The 23,234-nt window shown below is 44.7% G+C and overlaps 1 protein-coding gene across 1 annotated transcript in view; it reads right to left on the bottom strand.

The window, feature by feature from the left end:
• Positions 1-23,234, bottom strand: part of HLCS (holocarboxylase synthetase) — a 197,850-nt gene that overhangs the window by 8,686 nt on the left and 165,930 nt on the right. The window contains exons 7-8 of the mRNA XM_030880866.2: positions 6,492-6,559; positions 4,856-5,016 (exon numbers count right to left, since the gene is read on the bottom strand). Of these exons, the coding sequence (XP_030736726.1) occupies positions 4,856-5,016; positions 6,492-6,559 (229 nt within the window). The remainder of the gene's footprint in view (positions 1-4,855; positions 5,017-6,491; positions 6,560-23,234) is intronic.

Below are 23,234 nucleotides of genomic sequence, written 5' to 3'. Positions count from 1 at the left end.
CAAGAGACCAGAGAGTAGATAATGGCCTCAGTCCCAGAGGGCTGGCTCTTTCTTCACTGGGGGCAGGCACGGCACCAAGCCCCAACTCGGTGTTAGCCTGCACATCACTTATACCAAGCCCATGTGTTGCTACTAGTATCATCTCTATTTAACAAAGGGAGGGCTGAAGCTTAGAGACACTGCCTGGCTTGCCTGAGTCTGCGCCACCTGCAAGTGGCAGAGCTGGGATACAAACCCAGGGCTTTCTGACACCAACCCCTGGGAGCTTAACCCTATGCTATGCAGCCTGCCGCTTCCTAGCAATCCTCTTCCCTCCCTCCAGCAGGACTTCTTTTCACCTTGGCCAGTTAGAACATGTTTCTGTCCTTTAAAAGCTCATCTGCTCTATGATAGGGAAACCTCATATTACTTTTCTGACTGAAATAAGGTTCGGGGGGATGGGTGGAGGTGGGGTGGGAAGTCTGTCCCCCAGGGGACATCTGGCAATACTGGGAGGCATTTGTGCTTGTCACAGCTTGAAGGAATCCTACTTGCGTCTAGTGGGGAAAGGCTACTGATGCTGCGCCACCGCCCATAATGCCCAGGATGGGCCCACAACCGAGATGGAGGGGCCCAAACATCAACAGTGCTGAGAGTGAGAAACGCTGGTCTAGAAAATCTGCACCTTGGAGACCATGGTCCTGGTCACTCTCCCAATTCCCCTTCTTTCTCCTCTCTTGCCTACCCACGTCCCACGGTGGCCAGCACAGTCCCGGCCGGAGCTCAGAAACAGCTCCTCCACTACAGGGGCCGCTGCTTACTTCTGTGCTGCCCCTGCTTTCGGGCTCCTGTTTCACTTCACATTTTCAGGTCTAGTTAGTTAATGATGCAACCTGTGAAATTCTGGGTTCTCAACCAGGTGAACAGGACATCTATTCCAAGATGAAGAGAAAGTTCAGGTGTTTATTTTTCATTGTCTCAACCTTTTATTCAGACAGCTACTACAGGCCTTCCAGGTATAAAGCACTACGCTAGGCTCTTTGAGGACCAAAATAAAACCAATCCTGTGTTCCAAGAGCTGGTTGCTTTGTAGGAGTTAGAACCGGAGCACAAATAACCCTGCTTCAAGCAATCCAAGGGAGGTGCCCTAAAAGTGGCCTAGACATTTGAAAGCGCTGCATGGCATTGGAGGAGGGAGAGTTTGTAGCTAGCAGTTTCCAGGAAAGGCATTTGAGCCAGGACGCTCAGGGCAAATAGGACCTGGAGGTGCAGAGAAGAGAACAGGAGCAGGATACACGGGTGGGGGGAGGCTGCAGAAGTCCAGCAGGACCTCGAGGACAGAAGAGCAGCAGGAGCAAGGGCGGGCAACCCAGCACGGGCTCCGGAAGGGACGGCACACAGGCCACCGCACTGCCCCCGGTCCGACCAGGCTGGGTATGGTTCGTGTGCAGATGGTGACATCTGGCCGGGGACAAGAAGGGCAGGATGTAAGAGAGGCCAACCCAGCACAACGGGGGGCCTATTTCAACCACCCTGTAGCTGTAGTGTGTAAGCTAATTAGACTCGGTGAAAAATGAATATTCAGGACCTCCCTGGTGGCGCAGTGGTTCAGAATCTGCCTGCCAATGCAGGGGACATGCTTCGAGCCCTGGTCCGGGAAGATCCCACATACCACAGAGCAACTAAGCCCGTGCTCCATGGCCACTGAGCCTGCGCTCTAGAGCCCACGAGCCACAACTACCGAAGCCTGCGCACCTAGAGCCTGTGCTCCACAACAAGAGAAGCCACCGCAATGAGAAGCCCACGCACTGCAAGGAAGAGTAGCCCCCGCTTCCTGCAACTAGAGAAAGCCCGCACGCAGCAATGAAGACCCAACGCAGCCCAAAATAAATAAATAGGGCTTCCCTGGTGGCGCAGTGGTTGAGAGTCCGCCTGCCGATGCAGGGGACATGGGTTCGTGCCCCGGTCCGGGAAGATCCCACATGCCGCGGAGCAGCTAGGCCCGTGAGCCATGGCCGCTGAGCCTGCGCGTCCGGAGCCTGTGCTCCGCAACGGGAGAGGCTGCAACAGTGAGAGGCCCATGTACCGCAATCAATCAATCAATCAATAAATAAATATTTGGTTAGCCAAAAAGTTCGTTCGTGTTTTTCTGTAAGCTGTTACAAACGAACTTTTTGGCCAACCCAATACTAAGAGAGTAGATCCTAAAAGTTCTCATCACAGGGGAAAAAAAATTTTTTTAATAACTATATGAGGTGATATATGTTAATAAAACCTCCTGTGGAGATCATCTTACAATATACGCATGTCAAGTCATTATGCTGCATACCTTCAACTTACACACTGCAGTATGTCATTTATATCTCAATAAGACTGAAAATAAAATAAGAACGAAGCCAATCCAAAACCATACAGATAAGAAGATAGGGCTTCCCTGGTGGCGCAGTGGTTGAGAGTCTGCCTGCCGATGCAGGGGACACGGGTTCGTGCCCCGGTCCGGGAAGATCCCACATGCCGCAGAGTGGCTGGGCCCGTGAGCCATGGCCGCTGAGCCTGCGCGTCTGGAGCCTGTGCTCCGCAACGAGAGAGGCCACAACAGTGAGAGGCCCGCATACCGCAAAAAAAAAAAAAGAAGAAGATAAGGCTGAGCTGGACAGCTGCAGAAATGGGATAGGAACTTTGGTGGGAGCTTCTTAAGGAGAATGGGGACACACCCCCGGGTCCATTGTTGAGGGCAAGCTTTCCACCTCCCCACCCGCTACCCCAGCACCTGGCAGAGCCTTCGCGCACAGTGGGCACTCAGAAAGTGCTTGCTAAGTTAACAAGTGAGGCTACGAGGTCAAAGTTAAAGCCATGAAAAAGCTAAACAGACTAATTTAAATTTTTACTTTATTTTCCTAAGACTAATTAACCTGTTGCTAGGGTTAAAAATATTTTCCCCACAACAGAATTTTGTCTTCTCAACTGCTTAGTGCAAGCTGAAGTGTCCAGTTCAGGGGCTGCACGCTGGGCCTGTGAAGGCTGGTGACAATCTGAGGAGCCTAAGCCCATGAGACACAGCAAGGATGCTGAGCGCCCGGTAACAAATCTCACGCTTCGGCATACGTGCCAATGACTTGACGTAATACGGGAAACATGTACCCTGGTCCCACATACCATGACTATGAGGACATGGCCACATCGGAGGAGCTTAGGGGGCAGTGGAGAGGACTGCTTCTCCATTGAAGCACTCATGACAGACCCCCTTTCAAAGTCATGATCTTAGCGTCTTGCTTCATGAATTAATACAATAATTGTTTTTAGCCTGACGTTAAGAGCTGTATGTGGGGAGGGAGGCTGGGAAGGAACCCCCTTATTTTTATTTTATATGTTTAATTTTTTTTAGATGAATGAATCTTTTTTTTAAAAAATATTTATTTATTTTTGGCTGCGTTGGGTCTTCATTGCTGCGTGCAGGCTTTCTCTAGTTGCTGCGAGCGGGGGCTGCTCTTCCTTGCGGTGTGCAGTCTTCTCATTGCTGTGGCTTCTCTTGTTGCGGAGCACGGGCTTCAGCAGTTGTGGCTCACGGGCTCTAGAGCGCAGGCTCAGAAGTTGTGGCACATGGGCTTAGTTGCTCTGCGGCATGTGGGATCTTCCCCAACCAGGGCTCGAACCCACGTCCTCTGCATTGGCAGGTGGATTCTTAACCACTGTGCCACCAGGGAAGTCCCAAGAACACCCTTTTTATATCCATAAGAAATTCTTCCAGGAAAAGGAGGAGGAGGATACAGCAAGTCGAGGCTGGGGAATGGGAGAAAGGTTTCATGACTGTGTTAACTGCTCTCTTTTCCTTGTCTTCTTAATAACTGACACCAAAGCATTCAAAAGTACTGATGTAGCAGGTACATCTGTCCCTACAGCTGGGTGCAAATGGCCCTAAACGAACATGCACATTGAACTTGGGCAGCCACAGACAAGGGATAGCTTTGCTGAGCACAGGCTGTGGTAAATGAAGGTAGGAAATGAGAAGGTTTGTTTAGGCCTATAAAATAATCCTTTTCACCAGAAAGCACCACAGATAAATAGACCTATCCAGTCCAATGTGCTTCAATAAGAAAGAAAGAAAGGAAGGAAGGGAGGGAGGGAGGGAGGAAGGGAGGAGGGAAGGAAGGAGGGAGGGAAGGAAGGAAAGAGAGAAAGAGAGAGGGAGGGAGGGAGGGAGGCAGAAAGGAATAAGAGGCTTGCCCTTACTAGGACATTTGACAAATCTGACAAAAGGACAGAAAGGGAATTCTGGAAAATAATCACAGCAAGCCTGAAGCAGCTATAAACCTTGCAGCAAGCCTGAAGCAGCTATAAACCTTGCAGCAAGCCTGAAGCAGCTATAAACCTTGCAGCAAGCCTGAAGCAGCTATAAACCTTGCAGCAAGCCTGAAGCAGCTATAAACCTTGCAGCAAGCCTGAAGCAGCTATAAACCTTGCAGCAAGCCTGAAGCAGCTATAAACCTTGCAGCAAGCCTGAAGCAGCTATAAACCTTGCAGCAAGCCTGAAGCAGCTATAAACCTTGCAGCAAGCCTGAGGCAGCTATAAACCTTGCAGCAAGCCTGAGGCAGCTATAAACCTTGCAGCAAGCCTGAGGCAGCTATAAACCTTGCAGCAAGCCTGAGGCAGCTATAAACCTTGCAGCAAGCCTGAAGCAGCTATAAACCTTGCAGCAAGCCTGAGGCAGCTATAAACCTGACGGTGCTTTTAAACCTCCAAGAGTACCCTGCTGCCAGCTTTGCAAAAGCAGGCTGAGGCTCCACATGAAGGAATCATTCAGACGCATACTACAAACACAGCTGAACTGAGATGTGCATGCATGGTGGGGATGTGACGGTGATGAACTGCACGTACCTGGTACCCAGGAATGGACCTTACCGCCTCCACGACAGCCAGAGACATCAGATGCTGGACAAACGGAATCCTCTGTCCCAGCTGGGATCTCAGCGGGATGGAGACGAGCAGGGTAGAAAGAGCGCACCCCACGGGGCTCAGCCAAGCATTCCTTCCCCGCCCTGGAACACAAGCGCCATCAGGAAACCGGCCATTCTGCACCATGAACAGACTCAGATGCACATAACGCCAGAAAAACTGCCGAGGCCTCAGGGCCACACACTAAAGGCCTGTCCCACCTGAATGACTGATGAACATGCTTGGTTATTCCGGGGTTAACTCAACACAGAGAAGCTTCTTAAAATCCGAAGCTCTGTTGCTGAACAAGTTTCCAATAATTAGCATAATGTCCTCCCTCTGTGAGCATATCATTTATACTTTGATGATAAAGTCTTACAGTGTCTGAACATCACTCTCAGTTTAATTCCCACCATACGGCAATGCGCAGGTGAAAACAGAGACAGTGGGGAAACCGGACCGAATCTATACTGGTCCAGGAGAGGTCCTGGAAGCCATTTGCTAGAAGTGATCCCTACTGCGATGGTCCCATAACGCTGTGAATACATTAAAAACCACAGAATAGTACACTTTAAAGTAGGGGACTGTATGGTATGTGAATTATATCTTGCTGTTTTTTTTTTTTTAAAGGAAGCTGAATTTGAAAAATGATCCCTGATATTAACTCTCTGAGTTATTTTTCTTAAAAACTACAAGTCAAGAAAATAACATAATCAAAACGAGAGGTATAATCAAACTTCTTCCATGTCTTTTTTTAAACCACCTTATTGAGCACCACAGCCTTGAATAAAATAAATTTTTTTCCTCTCTTTGAGTTATGTTCAAAAGACATGCTCAAGAGAAAGAAGTGAAAACAGTGGATTTCTTATTTCATTGCTTCTTCTGAGAAAGACATAAGAGCCTCTGAGAGTTAAAAGGACGTTTGGGTCGGCCTGCTGCCAGCTGGGGGTGGGGAGAGACAGGGGCCAATCGCTCCCCGTATGACCACTGAGCACGAATCTGCTTGCGGCTGGACCCCAGATGGATTCTGGGAGGATGTGGGCTCTTGCCTCCGAGAGTCAGCAGGTGTTGGAAGCTCTGGGCAGCCCTTGGCTTCTTTGTGGTCATTCTGTGAATATGCATTGATCGTTGATCGAGTGTCCACTCCGTGCAAATTCCAGTGCCAGCTGGCAGACGAAAGACCCCTCCATGTGACCCTTGGTATAGACACAGAAGGCACCTCACAGAGAACCTTCAGGAAAATAAACGTCTCTATAACATAGTTATTATTCACACACTGCAATGCCTAGAATGTGTCAGAGAGAAGAATTTACAAGACGTAGGTAAATGAACATTAAAACCATCACAAGCGGACGTCAATTAATTAAACATCTCAGTTTAAGAGAATGCTTTAATTCTTCTAAGGTTCAATCTTCTAATTGATTTTCCTCCCTCTTCTCCATTTTAGGGGTGTGTGAAAACAACTTCTGACTCGAGTCATGTCGATGATCAGGACATGCAATCAATTGGCTCTCTGGCCAGGAGAATCACAGATTTTAGAAAACAAAAACCACAGAAACAGTAACAAAAGATGACTGACCTTTGCCCTGCGTTTGGTGGACTGCGATGGCGATTAAACCCATTTCCTGTGGCATCTCAAACATCAACCTGCAAATGGTGGGAAAGACCAGTCAGCCAGAACAGTGACACGACATGAGAACCGAGAGCTGAAAGTGGGGGACACTGTTTGCACTCATTTGTGAATGTGTTAGTAAGGAAGAGCCATCTTACGGGTTTCAAGGGATACTGACCCCATTCCCAGCCTCTGTAGTGAGAATGATGGAAAAGGGACAAAGAAAACGCCATTTAATGTAAAAAAAGATGGTTGGGGGGGGCAGTGTGTGTGCACGTGTACCTGCCCTAGCTGTCATTAGGTTTATTCAAGACATTGTTAGATTACATTTCCTTGGAATATCCTATCAAATTCTTTCTTCCCCTGCTGATGTGGTGTCCCTTCTTCGAATGACAACTAGCAATTCCTGACATTTGTTTCTACTTACAGTGCGTTTCTGTCTGAACACTAGAACATAATCATAACAGAAGTTTCTGATTATTCAGAAAACTAATATGGTGGCAATAAAGCTGTTTAAAATACACACTATCCCCTGAGAACTAATTATGTTTTAACTATAGTAAATAAATCTACACCTTCTGAGAACTCAGGAGAACCTTGGATCCTTTTAGGCTTCAGTTCTCCTTTTAAAATGGTTTTATTTAAAAGAATACAAACTTCCCTTTGGGGGATAGTTAGAAAAGCGCACTATATCTCCACCAAAGGAGTTGACATTAACTTTTTTTTCTTTTCTCTTTTTCCCCAGAAAAGGAAAGGGGAAACAATCCCTCACTCTGAGAATTTCCTCCCAGGTCCATTCTACACATTTAACTCCACGTTAGGAAGGTTTTCCTGTGCCTTCCCAGGAGTTGCTGACCAGGTACTGAGCAGGCACAGTTCACCGTCGGGTTTATCAGACAAAGCGAAACATCAGGTTTGTCCACGGTCAGTGCCGCTGCAGAGGCCTCTTTGAAATACTTTTCTGGGGGAGTGAAGTGGCAAGGGCAGGAATGACAGCGAGGTGGTATTTTGCACAAAGAAAGTTTCCACGAACGATTCCAGGGTTTCCACAGCACCCCCGCGCTGAGGAGAGGGACCACGCTCTGATAGCCCTTCATCCTCTCCTCCCGGCTCAGGGAATGGGGTGGAACTTTACACATGGTAAGAGACAGAAAATACTTAAAGGCCAAAACAACCAGGGGGTCTCTGCGCACGCACGCGGGCTGGCAGAGCCTCGCAGGGCGCAGGCAGGCCCGGTGGGGAGGAGCCAGAAGCCCCCTTGACTTGCTAAGAGCCTGGCCGCATCAGGCAGGGGCTGGGCTGGTCTGACAGCCACGGGGCATTCCCAGCGAGCAGCCAGCCCCCCTCTCTGGGTGCCAAGCCCACTTCCATCTCACATGAAATACAGCTCTAGAAGTATTTCTCTTGGACACCATGAATAACCCATTGAGATCGACTCTGCCTATACACCGTTGGGCTCCAAGAATAAAGCGTCCTTTTCTTGCGTTGGAGCGGCCGAAAACCCTAAGAAGGAATCTTTATCTGCGCAGGGAGGTAACGTTGTCTCCCAGGAGCCTCTTGCTTCCCAGAGAGACCCAGCAGCCCTTCACCTGGGCTCCTACGGCGCGAGCTCTGGGGCGAGGACGTCTAACACATTTTTCTGTGGGACGGGGCGCGGGGGATGATTCTGCACGTGTGAGCAGATTGTGAAGGCTCTCTCCATCTAGGATGTTCTGTAAATGAACATGTAGACAGTAGAAGGTCATGTCTCTAGGAAGCGGTGGTGATGGTGGAATTAGGCGAGGGGAGGCGGGGAGGTTCAGAAACCAAGCACAGCCTTTTCTAGAACAAAGAGAAATGATGAAGGGAACATATGCACTAAACTGCTGGAGCGCTGGCAGCAGTTAACAGGGCAATTGATGAGAAGACTGAGCTTGTGCTGCTGAAGGCCAAGAGGAAATTCTGCGAGGAGGGAGACAATGCGGGGGGCGGGGGACTGGGGGTGGTGTAATGCTTAGTTTGAGGCCAGTGGAGGCCGCCAGATTTATTTGTGCTATCTAAGATAACTCTGGGGGCCAAACCACACGGCTCACGGTCAACAAAGAAGTATTTATGAACGTTTGCAAAATCTCAATTTTGCATCTCTGAAGATGAAGTCTCTAGGTTACTTCAGCAGAAAGGAGACACCATAAATGCATTTCCATCCCGAGTTGATGTCATTCTCACAAAAGGAAATAGAAAAAGGAGGGGGAAAAAAGAATAAAAAAAAAAAGGAGGGGGTTACATAATGACTACCTCCCTGCCTCTGTGCTTTTTTTCCTTGTTGGCAAAGGCTGCTTAATAAATGGTTTCTGTGAGTGGCAGCAGAGGGCATGCACTGTATACCAACAGGGCACGCGAGGAAAGTGCTCTGTTTTTGTACACTTCCCTTTGGTCTGAAACATCCAGAGCTCCCAAGGCTCACCTGGCAAACAGGACAGCGTCCTGACCACTTTGTTACTAAGGACATCACAGTTCCTACTGGGTTCCCTGCCAACCGGAACGTCCTGAATTTCACGTTGTTGTTGGAATTAAGATTCAATAATTAAAACTAACCAAGGGACTTCCCTGGAGGTGCAGTGGTTAAGAATCCGCCTTCCAATGCAGGGCACACAGGTTCAAGCCCTGGTCTGGGTAGATCCCACATGCCGTGGAGCAACTAAGCCTGTGCGCCACAACCACTGAGCCTGCGCTCTAGAGCCCGCGAGCCACAACTACTGAGCCCATGTGCCACAACTACTGAAGCCCGTGCGCCTAGAGCCCGTGCTCCGCAACAAGAGAAGCCACCACAATAAGAAGCCCGTGCACTGTAAGGAAGAGTAGCCCCTGCTCGCCGCAACTAGAGAAAGCCCGCGCACAGCAAGAAAGACTCAGTGCAGCCCAAAAATAAATAAATAAATAAATAAACTTATTTTTTAAAAAAAACTAACCAAGAAGACAGGCCACTATGAGTTAGTAAAAATTCTGAATGAACAAAAGTTTAAATTCAGACCCAGTCAATCCACTTTGAGGATTCAAACCTAAGGAAATAGCCCACATTCACCACTGTGTTATAAAAGTAAAAAACTGGAAATTACATAAGAGTTCAGTAGGGAAATGGTTACGTAAATTACATTACATGAGGTCAGTGGAATAATTTGTAACCATTAAAAATGATAGTTATGAAGACTACGTAGCAACACGGAAGAAATGCTTTCAATAGAATGTTCAATTTAAAAAGGAGGATACGAAAACTACATATACTTTTATCCCAAATGTGTAAAATTCACAGAAAAAGGGAGGAAGGAAATTTGACAAAACAATAACTGTGGCTACATTAGGATGATTTTTTTCTTTATTTTTTTAAACTTTCTTTAAGATGACTGCTTACCTTTAATTTTAAAATACTTTTGAAAATTTTGGGGGAAAGAAGCATGGTTTTTATGTTTAAATATAATATTTGTAAACATTTCAATGAATAGGACTGAAAGATCTGCTTTAAAAATAAGATAATAACAGTCACCTTCAGCACACATTTTATTATAACCAATGAGCAAGACCTTATTTGACAAGTAATTAATGAGCAGAAACTCTTAAAGCCAGTCTGTTCATATGCAATGGGAGCCTTAAACGTTTTACACCTTCTGACTCAGTGACTATACTCCTAAGATTGAATTCTAAGGAGTATTCAGACAGGGAAACAAAATAATTCAGGGACACAACTATTCATCACAGCATTACACAGTGAAAAAAATCATAAATAGTACAAACTGTCCAAGACAGAGGAAAGAAAAAAAAATCATAGCATCCCCACATGAAAAAACATCATATAGCCATCAGTGATACAGGCAAATGTCCATTGAACACCACTAGATGACTTCAAGAGGGTAGAAAATCCTATATACAGCATGATTCCAATGATGCTTTAAAATATACTTTTAAAAATTGTTAGGAAATATACCAAAATATTAGCTGTGGTTACTTTAAGGAGTGTAATTATTGGAAAAATACAGCAAACTACAAAGCAGAAAAGTCATCCAAAGAAGTCCTTCTTCTCCTTAGACATGGATGTTCTTCTATACTTTTTCCCCTTAAAAAATACTACACACACACACGATATATTTTACAAAAAAAGTTCCTGATGACTGGAAAAATTGCTTATTTTGGAACTCTTAAAATAATGTAGATATTTAGTTATGGACACATTTTTATTATGTTGATAATAAAAAAGGCTTAAAAATAGCATCATGGTATGATCCCATCTATGTAAACTATATGTATTCCTATGTGCATACATAGAAGAACACAGGACACCTATTAACAGTGGTTATCTCCAGAAAGTGGAAGCAGAATTATATGATGATTTAAATTTCTTCATTATGCTATTCTAAGGAATCTCTGGGTGGTAAGATTTCAAGTGTTTATTTTCTTTACACTTTTCTGAATTTTCCACTATTTCTATATTTGAAGTGCATTCATTTTAAAATCAGGAAAAATGCTATTAAAGAAAAGATTTATTAAAATCCAACTTTTCTTTAACCTACAGCTCACTAGCTGGTGAACAACCTCCTCCTTTCTGAGAGATCGCAGATCTGCAACGCAAGAGCAGCCCACTGTCCGAGCGTTACCAGGCTCACTGTACGAATCCTCCTGTAATGCACGAATGGCGATGCCTGTCCCTCACACTCATTCCCTGGTGGAGCATGTGGCTTGTGTGAGGTGGCAGGCTGAGTCCAGTTACCGTCCATGCACAGGCTCCCTCAGAGCTGGGGAGATGGCATGCAGAAGGCTGCCAGCATCCTTGGGGGTCTCCACCCTGGGAGCCCTGAGGAGCTTCATCAACTCACACTGGTGCCTGTGCTGTGCCCTGTCTTCTGCCCCCAGTCTTCTCAGTTGAGACTCTCCCTCTCCCACGCCTTCAGAAAGACATTCTCAGAGAATCCCCCACCCCTCCATGTTTTCTATGTGAAAAAAAGACCCAATACGGGGGGTAGGGATGAGGTGGAAGGAGAACAGGACCCAGGCAGTCACACACTGATGGCTAACAACTTATTTCTGATTTTGAAACCCTTTACTGGAAGATGAACTCTCACTATTCATAACTGTATTTACTTCTGTGTAGTTCAAAGGAAACTGTGTTAAACTTCATTTCAAAAACGATTTCTTTCAAATGTATTAGATTGTGAACACCAACTATTATATGTGGGCATCAGTTTTTAAAAAGTTAACAAGCTAAAATATAAAGATATTTTATTTTTTAAAGAGTCTTACTCTAACAGTACAATCAATTTTTTAAACAGTTGCCTTCTATTCAAGAATGCACAGGATTGTTTTTTGAAAGTAAATGAGTAGTGTTTTCTGCTCCCAAGAACACGCAGACTGGAGCAAGGAGGGTGGGAGGGCTCCGCCATGCATGGGGCTGTGGTCTAGGGTGGAAGGTGCTGGACCCCGACCAGTGACTTCTGAACAGAGAGCTAGCCATGTGGGGGGGCAAAGCTGAGATTGCTCCTGGCAGGAAAGGAAAGGTTCCAGAGGAACTTGAGAAACATTGCGGTGGAGATGACTCAGACAGGAAATGGGACAGATCTGAATTCAAACCCCGTTGTTGATATGAGCTAACACTGAGTAAGGGGCATGTCTCTCCCCCTCTTCAGTCACCTAGGAAATGGTCTCGCTCTCCGAAAGATTGAGCGTGAAGGAATACACAAGATGCTTTGACACAGGGTAGGGGCTTAAATGTATCACTTGCTCTTTGTTGTGTAGATCCCAGAAGGCCTTCAATTTCCTCTTCTTGGAGATAAAAAGGATGGTCAGAGAGAAGATGGGGAGAACAGTGGTGGAAAGTGTATGTTTCGGGACCCTTCACAAATTCTAGAGGAAACGCCTCTTCTCTGTACCTCTCGCCCGCCTCCCCCATCTCTCTTACCTACACACACACTAACGTGATCGGAACCTGGACTAAAAAGCTCTTAGATGAACACAACTGGGTTGCAGAATCCTCACTTCCAGTTCTAGGGTCTCTGAACCCACTCAGCAAAGCTATAAAGCGATGGTTGAACTAGCTATCTGGCTTTTTAAAAATAACACATTATTTAGGTTGTTGCTTACAAATACCTTTGGTCACTTATACACAGCAGCACAACAGTTTCACTAAATATATTCTTCCATTATCTTCTGGATTGGACACTTAGAACTACAGTGACCTGTCATCAATCCACCTTTTTGGAATGCTGTCAGATAAGTAAGCTTTAGATCACATTCCTTTGTGTTTTCTGTATAAGAGGATGTGCATTTCAGTCAGAGGCAAAGTGGGAATTTGGACTGCTCGAGAGTAGAACCATCACCCCCTTCCCCTGGGTGTTCCCCAGAAGCAGAGGCCCCACCCGTATTTCTGCTGAAGGATGTCTGTGGGTCAGATGCTCTGTTAGATTTCCATATCTCCTAGCATACCAATCATTCATAGATTTTCATCTAATCTTCCCCATTTCCAACATCATACAGAACAGCATCTACACCACTGCTAAATCATTTAACTGCTCACAGGGAGGGAGTCCTGTGGGTTCAGCTTCCAGAATGAGGCACCTTGCTAGTACATCAAGCATTTGTTGATGTTGGTCTGTATTATTCAAGATGAACACAAACCATTGTTTCTTACCCCTGACGCTGCACCATAAGTACTGGATGTCTGAGCGTCTCCTCCTACCTTAGGCCAGTGCTGTTGGCAGGACTCACAGCTAAACTTGTGTAGACTGAACTATGGCACCCACAGCTACCTCTGAGGCCAAGCCTGCAAGACAGTCCTGACCCTAGATCCTCGGCATAGTTAAACTTGCCACCAAAAATGGGAACTCAGGTCATGTCTAACCCCTCCACCAGGAGTCCCCAGATCACAGGATCTTCTCAACCCACTTCTCAGAGTCCATCATCTTCAACCGGGTGTGGAGGGGCTCCACCATGGAGCCATCACCATGGCTCATTTACCCCAACAGAGGGCCTTCTGTTTTGAAATGCAGCTGCCACTTCAGAAGATGGACACTGGCTCATCTTGACCATGTCTGTCTCCAAGCAGACATCTGGGAATCATTTTCCTGAAGGCACTGTAGATGTTTCAACTCGGTCACCTGGAATCAATGCCGATTTTCTGCACTTTACATGCATTATCTCATCTAAGCTTTACAAGTCAGATGAGGACACAGGCTTGGAAAGGCAAAACCACTTCTATAAATAGGCCACTGAGTCAGCAAATCAGGAAATCAAGTCAAGGTCTGGTTGGGTCTAAGACTGATGATATTTTGTTTTTCATTTTGTTTTTAACCTTTTACTTTGAAATAATATCAGACTTACAGAAAATTTGCAGGGATATAGTATAAAGAATTCCTACATGCCCTTCACCCAGCACCCAGATTCCCCAACTGTTAACTTTTTACCAAATGGGCTTCTCCGTATCTGTCTGCCTGTCCATAATTCTTTTTTCTGAACCATGTGAGAGTAAGCTGCAGTCATAATGTCTCTTTATCCCTATATACTTCAGTGTGTCTTTCCTAAAACTTAAGGGTATTATTTTACATAATCAGAGTACAATTATCAAAATCAGGAACTTACCATTGATACAACACGGCTATCTAATCTGGGGGTCAGCAAACTTTTTCCGTAAAGGCCAGATAGTAAATATTTTAGTCTTTTGTGAGCCCTATGGTTTCTGTTGCAACTAGTCAACCCTGCTGTCTGAGCAAAAAAGCAACTGTAGACAATATGTAAATAAATAAATCTGGCTGCATTTCAACAAAACTTTATAGACACAGAAATTTGAATTTCATGTAATGCTCATGTGTCACAATACAGAATTTATTTTAATTAACAGACTTTCTTTTTTGAGTGGCTTTAGGTTTATAGAAAAACTGAGCAGGGAATTCCCTGGCAGTCCAGTGGTTAGGACTCCATGCTTCCACTGCAGGGGGCCATGGTTCGAGTCCTGTCGGGGAACTAAGTTCGCCCATGCCGTGCAGCGTGGCCAAAACAAACAGCCCCCCCAAAAAAACCAGAAAAGGGGGCTTCCCTGGTGGTGCAGTGGTTGGGAGTCTGCCTGCCGATGCGAGGGACACGGGTTCGTGCCCCGGTCCGGGAGGATCCCGCGTGCCGCGGAGCGGCTGGGTCCGTGAGCCATGGCCGCTGAGCCTGCTCGTTCGGAGTCTGTGCTCCGCGATGGGAGAGGCCACGGCGGTGATAGGCCCGCGTACAGCAAAAAAAAAAAAAAAAAAACCAGAAAAGGAAAACCCGAGCAGAATGTACAGGGTTCCCATATACTCCCTCAACGCCCACCCCATCCCAGTTTCCCTATAATTAACATCTTATATTAGTGTGGTACATTTGCTGTAACTGATATAATTGTATATTAATACATTGTTATTAACTAAAGTCCATAGTTTAATAGTAGGATTCACTCTTTGTATTGTACAGTTTCATGGTTTTTTGGACAAATGTATAATGACATCTATCCACCACTACAGTATCATATAAAATAGTTTCACTGCCGTAAAAAATCCCCTGTGCTCTACCTATTCATCCTTCTTTTCCTCCCCTCACCCCTGGCAGCCACTGATCTTTTTACTGTCTCTATAGTTTTGCCTTTCCCAAGATGTCATAGACATTTTACTTTAAAAAAACTTTTTCCAACCATTTAAAAATGTAAAAACAAAATTCTGCGTGCTTAGGTGGTACAAAAACTGGTAGCAGGCCATAGTTTGCCAGCGCATGATCTAATCCACGGAATTTGGTCAAGTTTCATCCATTGTCCCAACAAGGCCCTTCACAGTAACACACAATCTGCCTTCTGGTTGAGGATCTAATCCAGGACCATGTGTTGCATTTAGTTGCCATGTCTCCTTAGTCTCTTTAATCTGGTTCTGTTCTTCATTTTGTCTTTCATGACCTAGACATTTATTGAAGAGTGGAGGCAGTTATTTTATGAAATGTCCTTCAATTTATTTATGTATTTATTTATTGTTTAATATTTATGTATTTATTTATTTTGGCTGTGCCGGGTCTTAGTTGCGGCACGTGGGATCTTTTTTTTTAGTTGCAGCATGCGGACTTCTTAGTTGTGACATGGGGGATCTAGTTCCCCAACCAGGGATTGAACCCGTGCCCACTGCATTGGGAGCGTGGAGTCTTGGCCACTGGACCACCAGGGAAGTCCCTGTCCTTCAATTTAGATGATCTGAAATCTCATGATTAGACTCAAATTAGCATTTTGGCAGAAACACACATTAGTGAGAGTGTATCCTTCTCAGTGCATGGTATCAGGAAGCACACAGTGTTGCCTTGTCCCAGTATTGGTGAGTTAACTTTGAGCCACTTGGGTAGGGTGGTGTGTGCTAGCTTTTCCACTGTAAAGTTATTGTTTTTCCACTGTAGTTAATTAAGTACTTCTGGGGAGATAAAATATATATCATGTTCCTCATGAAATTTCATCTACTAGTGTTAGCATCTGTGGAGGATTTTACTTGAATCATTGAATTATTTATTTGATGGTTGCTGAAGAGTGGTTTTTCTGATTCCATCATTTCTTCCATGTGTACTTGTTGGGATGCTACTATAAGGGAGAGCCTTTTCTTCTCCCCGCACTTACTTTTCTTTCTTCCTTTCTTTACAGCAGAATGGACTTGTGGAGCCTTATTTACCCAAGAGAATATTTAATTTCCTATCATTATTTATTCTGATGCTCATATTATGCCAGATTTGGCAAGTAGAAGCTCCTTCAAGCTGGTGTCTGTCTCCTACTGACAAGTGCCTGTCATCTTTCAGCACTTCCTTACTTTTTTGGCCTAAGAAGAGGTTCCACAACCATCTTGAACTTTCTCAGAACCAGCCCCTGGAATTGGCCTTTTCTCCAAGGAGCTCTGGTTCCTTTTACTGGAGAATGGTATTTAAAAAACAAATCTGGGTGTTAGGAAAGAACAATAAAGTATGTGTGTTTCCTTCCTTCTTTCCATCTATCCATCCATCCATCCATCCATCTTAAAAACCATGAATTCACAGAAAACTCCCAGTTCCAATCCAACAGCACTAGGTCCACTTTATTCTCCCCCTTTTTATATTTGTAACTTCCTTCTCCAATAATGAGGTCTGGCTCTCATTATCTCAAACATATTGACTTATTTGCTCAATACTCTAACATGCAAAAAGTGGTTTCACATTGCTGACCCATGCTACTGTGAAAAACAAACTTACTAACTAGGGTTCAATATTTATCTATAGTTTTTTTGTGTCTTTAGCCTAAGGCTATATAGTCAAATATTGTGTTTTAAAGTTTTTAGGGTTTGTTCTTTCTCTCTTACCTGAGTGTGGTTATGTTAGTCTTCTGAAATAAGGTGAGGTTTAACTGTACTTCCGTATTCCATTATAGGGTCGTGCTCCCCTCCCTCCTTGTTTCTTTAATCTTTAACTTGGTTCCAAGAGTCAAAACTGTACAGAGGGACTTCCCAATGACAGAGTGGTTAAGAATCCGCCTGCCAGGACTTCCCTGGCAGTCTAGTGGTTAAGTCTTCGCCTTCCAATGCAGGCAGTGCAGGTTCAATCCCTGGCCGGGTAGCTAAGATCCCACATGCCTCACGGCCAAAAAATAAAACAGAAGCAATATTGTAATAAATTCAATGAAGACTTTGAAAATCTTTAAAAGAAAAAGAATCCGCCTGCCAATGCAGGGACACGGGTTCAATCCCTGGTCCGCAAAGATCCCACATGCCGTGGAACAACTAAGCCTGTGCACCACAACTACTGAGCCTGCACTCTAGAGCCTGCGAGCCACAGCTACTGAGTCCGTGCGCCACAACTACTGAAGCCCATGTGCCTAGAGCCAGGGCTCCACAACAAGAGAAGCCACCACAATGAGATGACCACGCACCGCAACAAAAAGTATCCCCTGCTCGCCGCAACTAGAGAAAAGCCCACACGCAGCAAGGAAGACCCAACGCAGCCAAAAATAAATAAATTTATTAAAAACAAAACTGTACAGAAAAGTAAACTCTGAGAAGTGTCACATTTCCCCCCACTTATCCCTTCTATCTAAGTCTCCCCATCAAACTCTTTTCTATAATTAACAATTGAACTAATCTCACTACTTTCTGGTTTATTCTTCCTGTGTTTCTTTCTGAACAAATGCATAGATACTTGCATATTTTCTCGTTTCTCTTGCTTCTTTACAGAAAGTTACCATTTTGTATTCTACTGTCTTCTGGGTTTTTTCATTTCATATAACCTGAAAACACTGTTTAGACATTCACAGAGCTGTTCCTTGTTCTTCTCTAAAGCTGCTGCATAGTGTCGCATTGATGGGTGGAGCATAGTTTATTCAACCACTCTCCTATGTGCATTTAGGTGGTGTCCAAAAATGACAGTATGTATAATGTATACCCTTGTTCACACGTATTTTTGTACTGTTGGCAATGTATCTTCATGGTAAATTCCTAGAAGTGCGATTCTGGGTCAGAGGATAAGTAACTGCATATTTAACTTCATGAGATACTACCATAGAGTGTGATATCACACTTTTTAGTTTTTGCCAATCTGATATGTAAGAGTGGTATTTCACTGTAGTTGTAATCTGCATTTCTCTTGTATGTGCAGTTTTCATTACACTTACACACACACACACACACACGTATAGTGAATTACCTGTTTGTGTCTTTTGCCTATTTTTAAGAGTTTCTAATATATTAGGAAATATTAATGCTTTATCTGTGCCAATATTTTCTCCAAGTTAACTGTCTTTTGACTTTATTGATGGTGGTTTTTATCATACCACAATTTACTTTTTCTTTTTAAATAGTCAAATGTATCGATTTTTTTCTTTTACTGCCTCTTGTTTTTGTGTCTTCAGAGCCTTTCCCTATACCCAAGTTATGCAGGAACTCATTCACTTATTTCTAGTACTTAAAGGGCTTCACTTTTTAAATTTAGAACTCTGATCCGTTTGGAGCTTATTTTTGTATATGGTGAAAGGTATGGAACTGATGTTATCTTTTTCTCCCAAATGTCTCTCAAACTGTCCCAGGACCATTTGTTAAAAATTATACCTTTGCCCTAGGAACCTGAGATGCCACCTTTATTATATACTAAATTTCTGTACGTACTTGGGTCTATTTCTGTACTTCCTATTCCTTTCTGCTGCTCTCTCCATTTATTCATGTGCCAGTAAAGCACCGTTTTAATTACAGAGGCTTTGTAGTGTGTTTAAAATCTATCAAGCCTAGGGCCCCCTCATGGCTTTTCTTTTTCATTGTTTCCTGGATATTTTTTTTCATTGTTTTCTTGCATATATATATTTTTTTCAAATGAATTTTAGCATCTACTTGTCTGCCTGCATTTAAAAGAAACAAACCAAAAAAAAAAAAAAACCCAAAAACATAAAGTATTTTTAGTAAAAGTGCATAATTTATAAATTATCTTGGAGAGAACTGACATCTTTGTGGTGTTGAGTTGTCCTATCTATGAGCAAGGAGTGTCTTACATTTGTTCAAGTATACTTTTTTCTGAAAACTTATGAAAATTTATATTCAGAGTAAGACGAAATGGGGTCCTTACTTTTATAAGAATGGAAATAGAGTTGACCAAAACTTTTAAAAATTAAATACCACCACACTTGTCCCAAAGTTTATTAATTACCTCTGCCTTGCATGTCTGAAGAGGTATTTTCCCTGCTCTACACACATTCAGTTTCAAATATGCTGGTCGTCCCTAACCAATTTTACATAAAATATCAATACTATAATAAGCAGTTTCCCTACCTACAGAGCCAAGTGGCTGCTGAAACATCTGGGCAGACAAAGCATTGTGAAGGTAATGAATTTCTTCCTCTAGAAAGGGAAGCTCCACCCTGCCACTTACTGGGCCCTGTTTTTCCACCCCAATACCATTGCCATTTCAAGGGTAATTATGAGGAATAATTCCCTACCCCTACCAGCTGGCCCCCAAACCATTGCTTCTTTCACCACCTTGCTACCCTAGATATCAGCCTTCCTCTTTCCCTCTCAGGCTCAGACGTCTCTCCAGTGGCTTCCCTGCGCCCCACCCGGCAGAGATCAAGCAACATGCCCGAGCTTGCTCTACCAGGAAGCTTAGCACCAGCTGAAATCGTCACTCAGTGGGACAAGGGGCCTCTTTCTTTAATGCGGGGCTTTGCTCCATGACATGCTGGGTTTACGGCCCTCATGAACTAAACCTGTTCAGAATCCAATTCTAGAACAGATTTTCCTTCAGATGGTTGTTTTCCAATCCTCCCTCCCCAATCCCATTTTCTGCCCAACTCTGTTGACCCCCTGAGGCCGGCTTCTGGTTGGGCTCCCTGCGAGCAGAACATTTTATACCCAGCTCCCTTACTGAATTCCACTATTGTTTCAGTTAGTTTTACCTTTGATTCTCTAAGATTTCCCAGGTGTGCCATCACATCAACTGCAAATAGAGATAGTTTTACTTCTTTCTCAATTTGTATGCCTCTAATGGACTTTTCTTATCTATCTGAATGGGCTAATAGTTCTAGGATGGTGTTAAACAGAAGCTGAGTATCCTGCCCTTGCTCCCAGCCTTCGGGAAATGCTCTTAGGATTTCCCCAATTAAGTAGGACACTAGCTCTGGGTCTCAGAGAATCACTCTCTCTCTCCCAACATTGGGCCTTGTTTTCTGCTCTCACAGATCCTCCAGGGGGCTCTGGGAAATACTATTTCCTCCCTTGCCCCTTCAGAACCAGGGGTGGCAAAGGATTCCCTCTGTGGCCAGTCTCTGGAGACACCCCACATGTAGGGTCTGTCGCCCTGCCCTCGCCTCCATAAGCTTTCCCTTCACCTCAGTTGGATGACCTCAGGCACCCACCATGTGCCCAGTGCAGTGGAAGTACAGTATTCTCAACCCTATTTCAACAGGACACTTGTGAGTGGAGAGGAGAATGAGCACAGAGGAAAAGGCAGCTTTTCCTGGGGTTTCCTGAAACATTTCTCTCCTCGTAGCTTTGTCTTCGTCCTGCCTCTTTAAAAAGAAAGTGCTTCCCATTTGTTAATTTTTGAGAGTTTTTACTGCCCTTTTATTTTGCTGGATGTTTTAGAATCAATCTTCTTTATATGTTTATATATTCTTTTCTATTTAAACTTTTTTTTTTTTTTTAATCTAAAAAACATAGGACCATACCGCTGAAGGTGTCAGGAAACATGCTCAAATAAGGACGGGCTGCAAAGCCTGCTCTGCCAACAAAATGCCAGTAAAATCTGAAACCCAGGCTCAGACCCACTGGTAAGGTTCCAAAATCTAAAACTTAAAGAACTTCTTTATTCCAGTAAATGAGCTTCCCTGTGAATACCATCAAAATCCTGTGCTTTAATGAGTGAGGGAATATCAGAGGAAGGGGTGGAGAAGGAAAGAATTTGGACGAGTATGAAATTTAATTTAAAAACTATTATGAGAAGTTTAATTTCCCCCTCCCCCAAGTAAATACATAAATCTTTCCCATGCATTTTGTTTCATTTTCCTTCAAAAAACCCCAAATGTTTTAAGGTACCCTGAACCATCAGAAACAAGGACAGAGTAAGTCCAGGGGGGTGGAGTTTTTAATAATAAATATATATATTTACTGTAATATACATATACATTTCCTATTTATTAAAATGCCATGTTAGATATATGGGAGATATACGCAAAGAAATCTTAAGTAAAGGTGCATTCTCACTGAAGGTTTGATCAAGCCGGGGAAAGGACAGTACGGATAATCAGCAATACAAGGCCACGTGTGCCACCTAAGTCGTAAGGACAGTAAGAGGTGTCAGGGTTAAGGGGGAAACAGCGCACTTCATGCAGGGAAGAGTGGCGGGGGAGGGGGAGAGGTCAAGGCAGAGCAAACCCGAATCGCATTTAAAAATGTGAACACGTGTGGAAAATAAGCTCGCCTTGGTTTGCCTAGGGCACTGTCACTTCCACTCCAAGTCCTGGTGTAGCTCAGCTTTGGATGCTCTTCTAAGAGCATCCCCCAGGGCCAGGTGGGATGAGGCACCACTCTAATCTTAACAGGAAACTGGTAATTAAGTGTGTATCTTTGGGGGAGTCCTGGGCCATTCCAACTCCAGCACAGCCACCATTCAGCGGGCACTTGGTCTGACCAGACTGAGGGACTGCTGGAGCAGGGATCCTCTGCCACAGCAGCGGGTCAGAGAAAACCCAATGGACATGCTTTGCTGGGGGCATCTCTGGGGGTCACCTACCTATGCCAAGCCCGCATCTCTTCGTAGATAAAACTGGACTCTACCCCTTAACCTCACAGGGCCTCGTGAGGAAGAAACAGGTCGCCCTGCACGGGCACCCTGAGCAGAGTGCCTGGCACACTGCCGGCGTCTAGTTAACTGACCCGGTGGAAGGGATGAATGGTTCCTGGGCGGTATCTCCTCTAGGACAGGAGGTAACTCTGGCACTCCAGATTAACACAGGGCACACTTCACCCTAGCTGGAGATGCTCTATCACAAGGACATTCTGGAAAAAGAGGAACCATCTTGTGTCTGTCTCCATTCTACCTCCCATGACGGTAAGGAAGATTAAAAGACCTGTGAAAACACCTGATAAAGCTATCAAGTGCTGAGTAATGCTGGTGGTTGTTATTGTCTCCTGGCTGATAAAGATCCGGACCACCTGTGCTGATGACCAGGCCAGAAGATGCCTCTGCTGTTGGCCCATCAACCAAATGGTTGTCAGGGCTCCTGATGCAACGTAGCGGCCTCGCGCTTGTTTCTTTTACTTGTTATTTCTCGGGTTGGCTGGAGTTTGGTCATAGGTTTATTTTCTGTTTCCATTCTGCTGGATTCACTCAACTCCCTCTAGTAAACATTTGGTGACCATTCCCCATAAAACCATGGCATATCCTAGAGATAGCAGTTTGTGTTCCAGAAGCTGTACTGTGAACGCATCCCCTTTGCACCCATACTAAATGCCCCATGGAGCGCCCAGCAGAATGCCTCTGAGGAACACACGCAGCCAGCAAATCTGAGGGGCACAGCTGATTACCCACCGTACCCGTGTGCTGGGTCCACGATGCAGCTGGGCCGGGCATGCGCGTGCGCAGAGCAAAGCAGCCCAGTACAGGGGACCAGAGTGAATTCTCCTGCGGAACGTGGGTACTGACACACCTTTCGACCCACTGCTCACGCGGTCCCAGTGAATGACCCTCAGCAAGCCAAGAACAGTGAACAGAACTTAACATTCTAATGAAATCGCGATTGCTGGCTGTGCTTTCACATAGTGAAACTACCTGGAACTTCTCTTACCGCTTTTTACGAGAAGCATTAAAACGCAAATGCAAAGAGGAAGATGAAAGTTCCTCCTGCAGACCCCGTCTGTAATGAGGCAGAGGAAGACTTGAGGGCGGGGTCTGGAAGAGAAGTTTATGCACTGCGTTACAGCCGGAGATCATTATAGAAAATGAGTGTGTTATTAAAGGTATCCTGAAGTTATAAAAACTCAAGAGGATTTTTAGTGAGGATGAATAAGTTCTTTCGTAAAGATGAAGAATTCATAATACTCTGGAGCAAGGGGGAGCTCCGAGTGCAGTCACCCCATATCCTATAGCGTGGGGTGCAGTCATACGCAGGAGTTCTTTAATTGCTAGTAGTTAGATTTTGTTGTTTTCGTAGGGCACTGTGTGTGTGTGTGTGTGTGTGTGTGTGTGTGTAAGACGAGGAAT

Source organism: Globicephala melas, chromosome 4 (genome assembly GCF_963455315.2).
Source record: "Globicephala melas chromosome 4, mGloMel1.2, whole genome shotgun sequence".
NCBI lineage: Eukaryota > Metazoa > Chordata > Mammalia > Artiodactyla > Delphinidae > Globicephala > Globicephala melas.
Note: the sequence above shows the minus strand (reverse complement) of the source record. Positions and strands in the feature narration are given on the sequence as shown.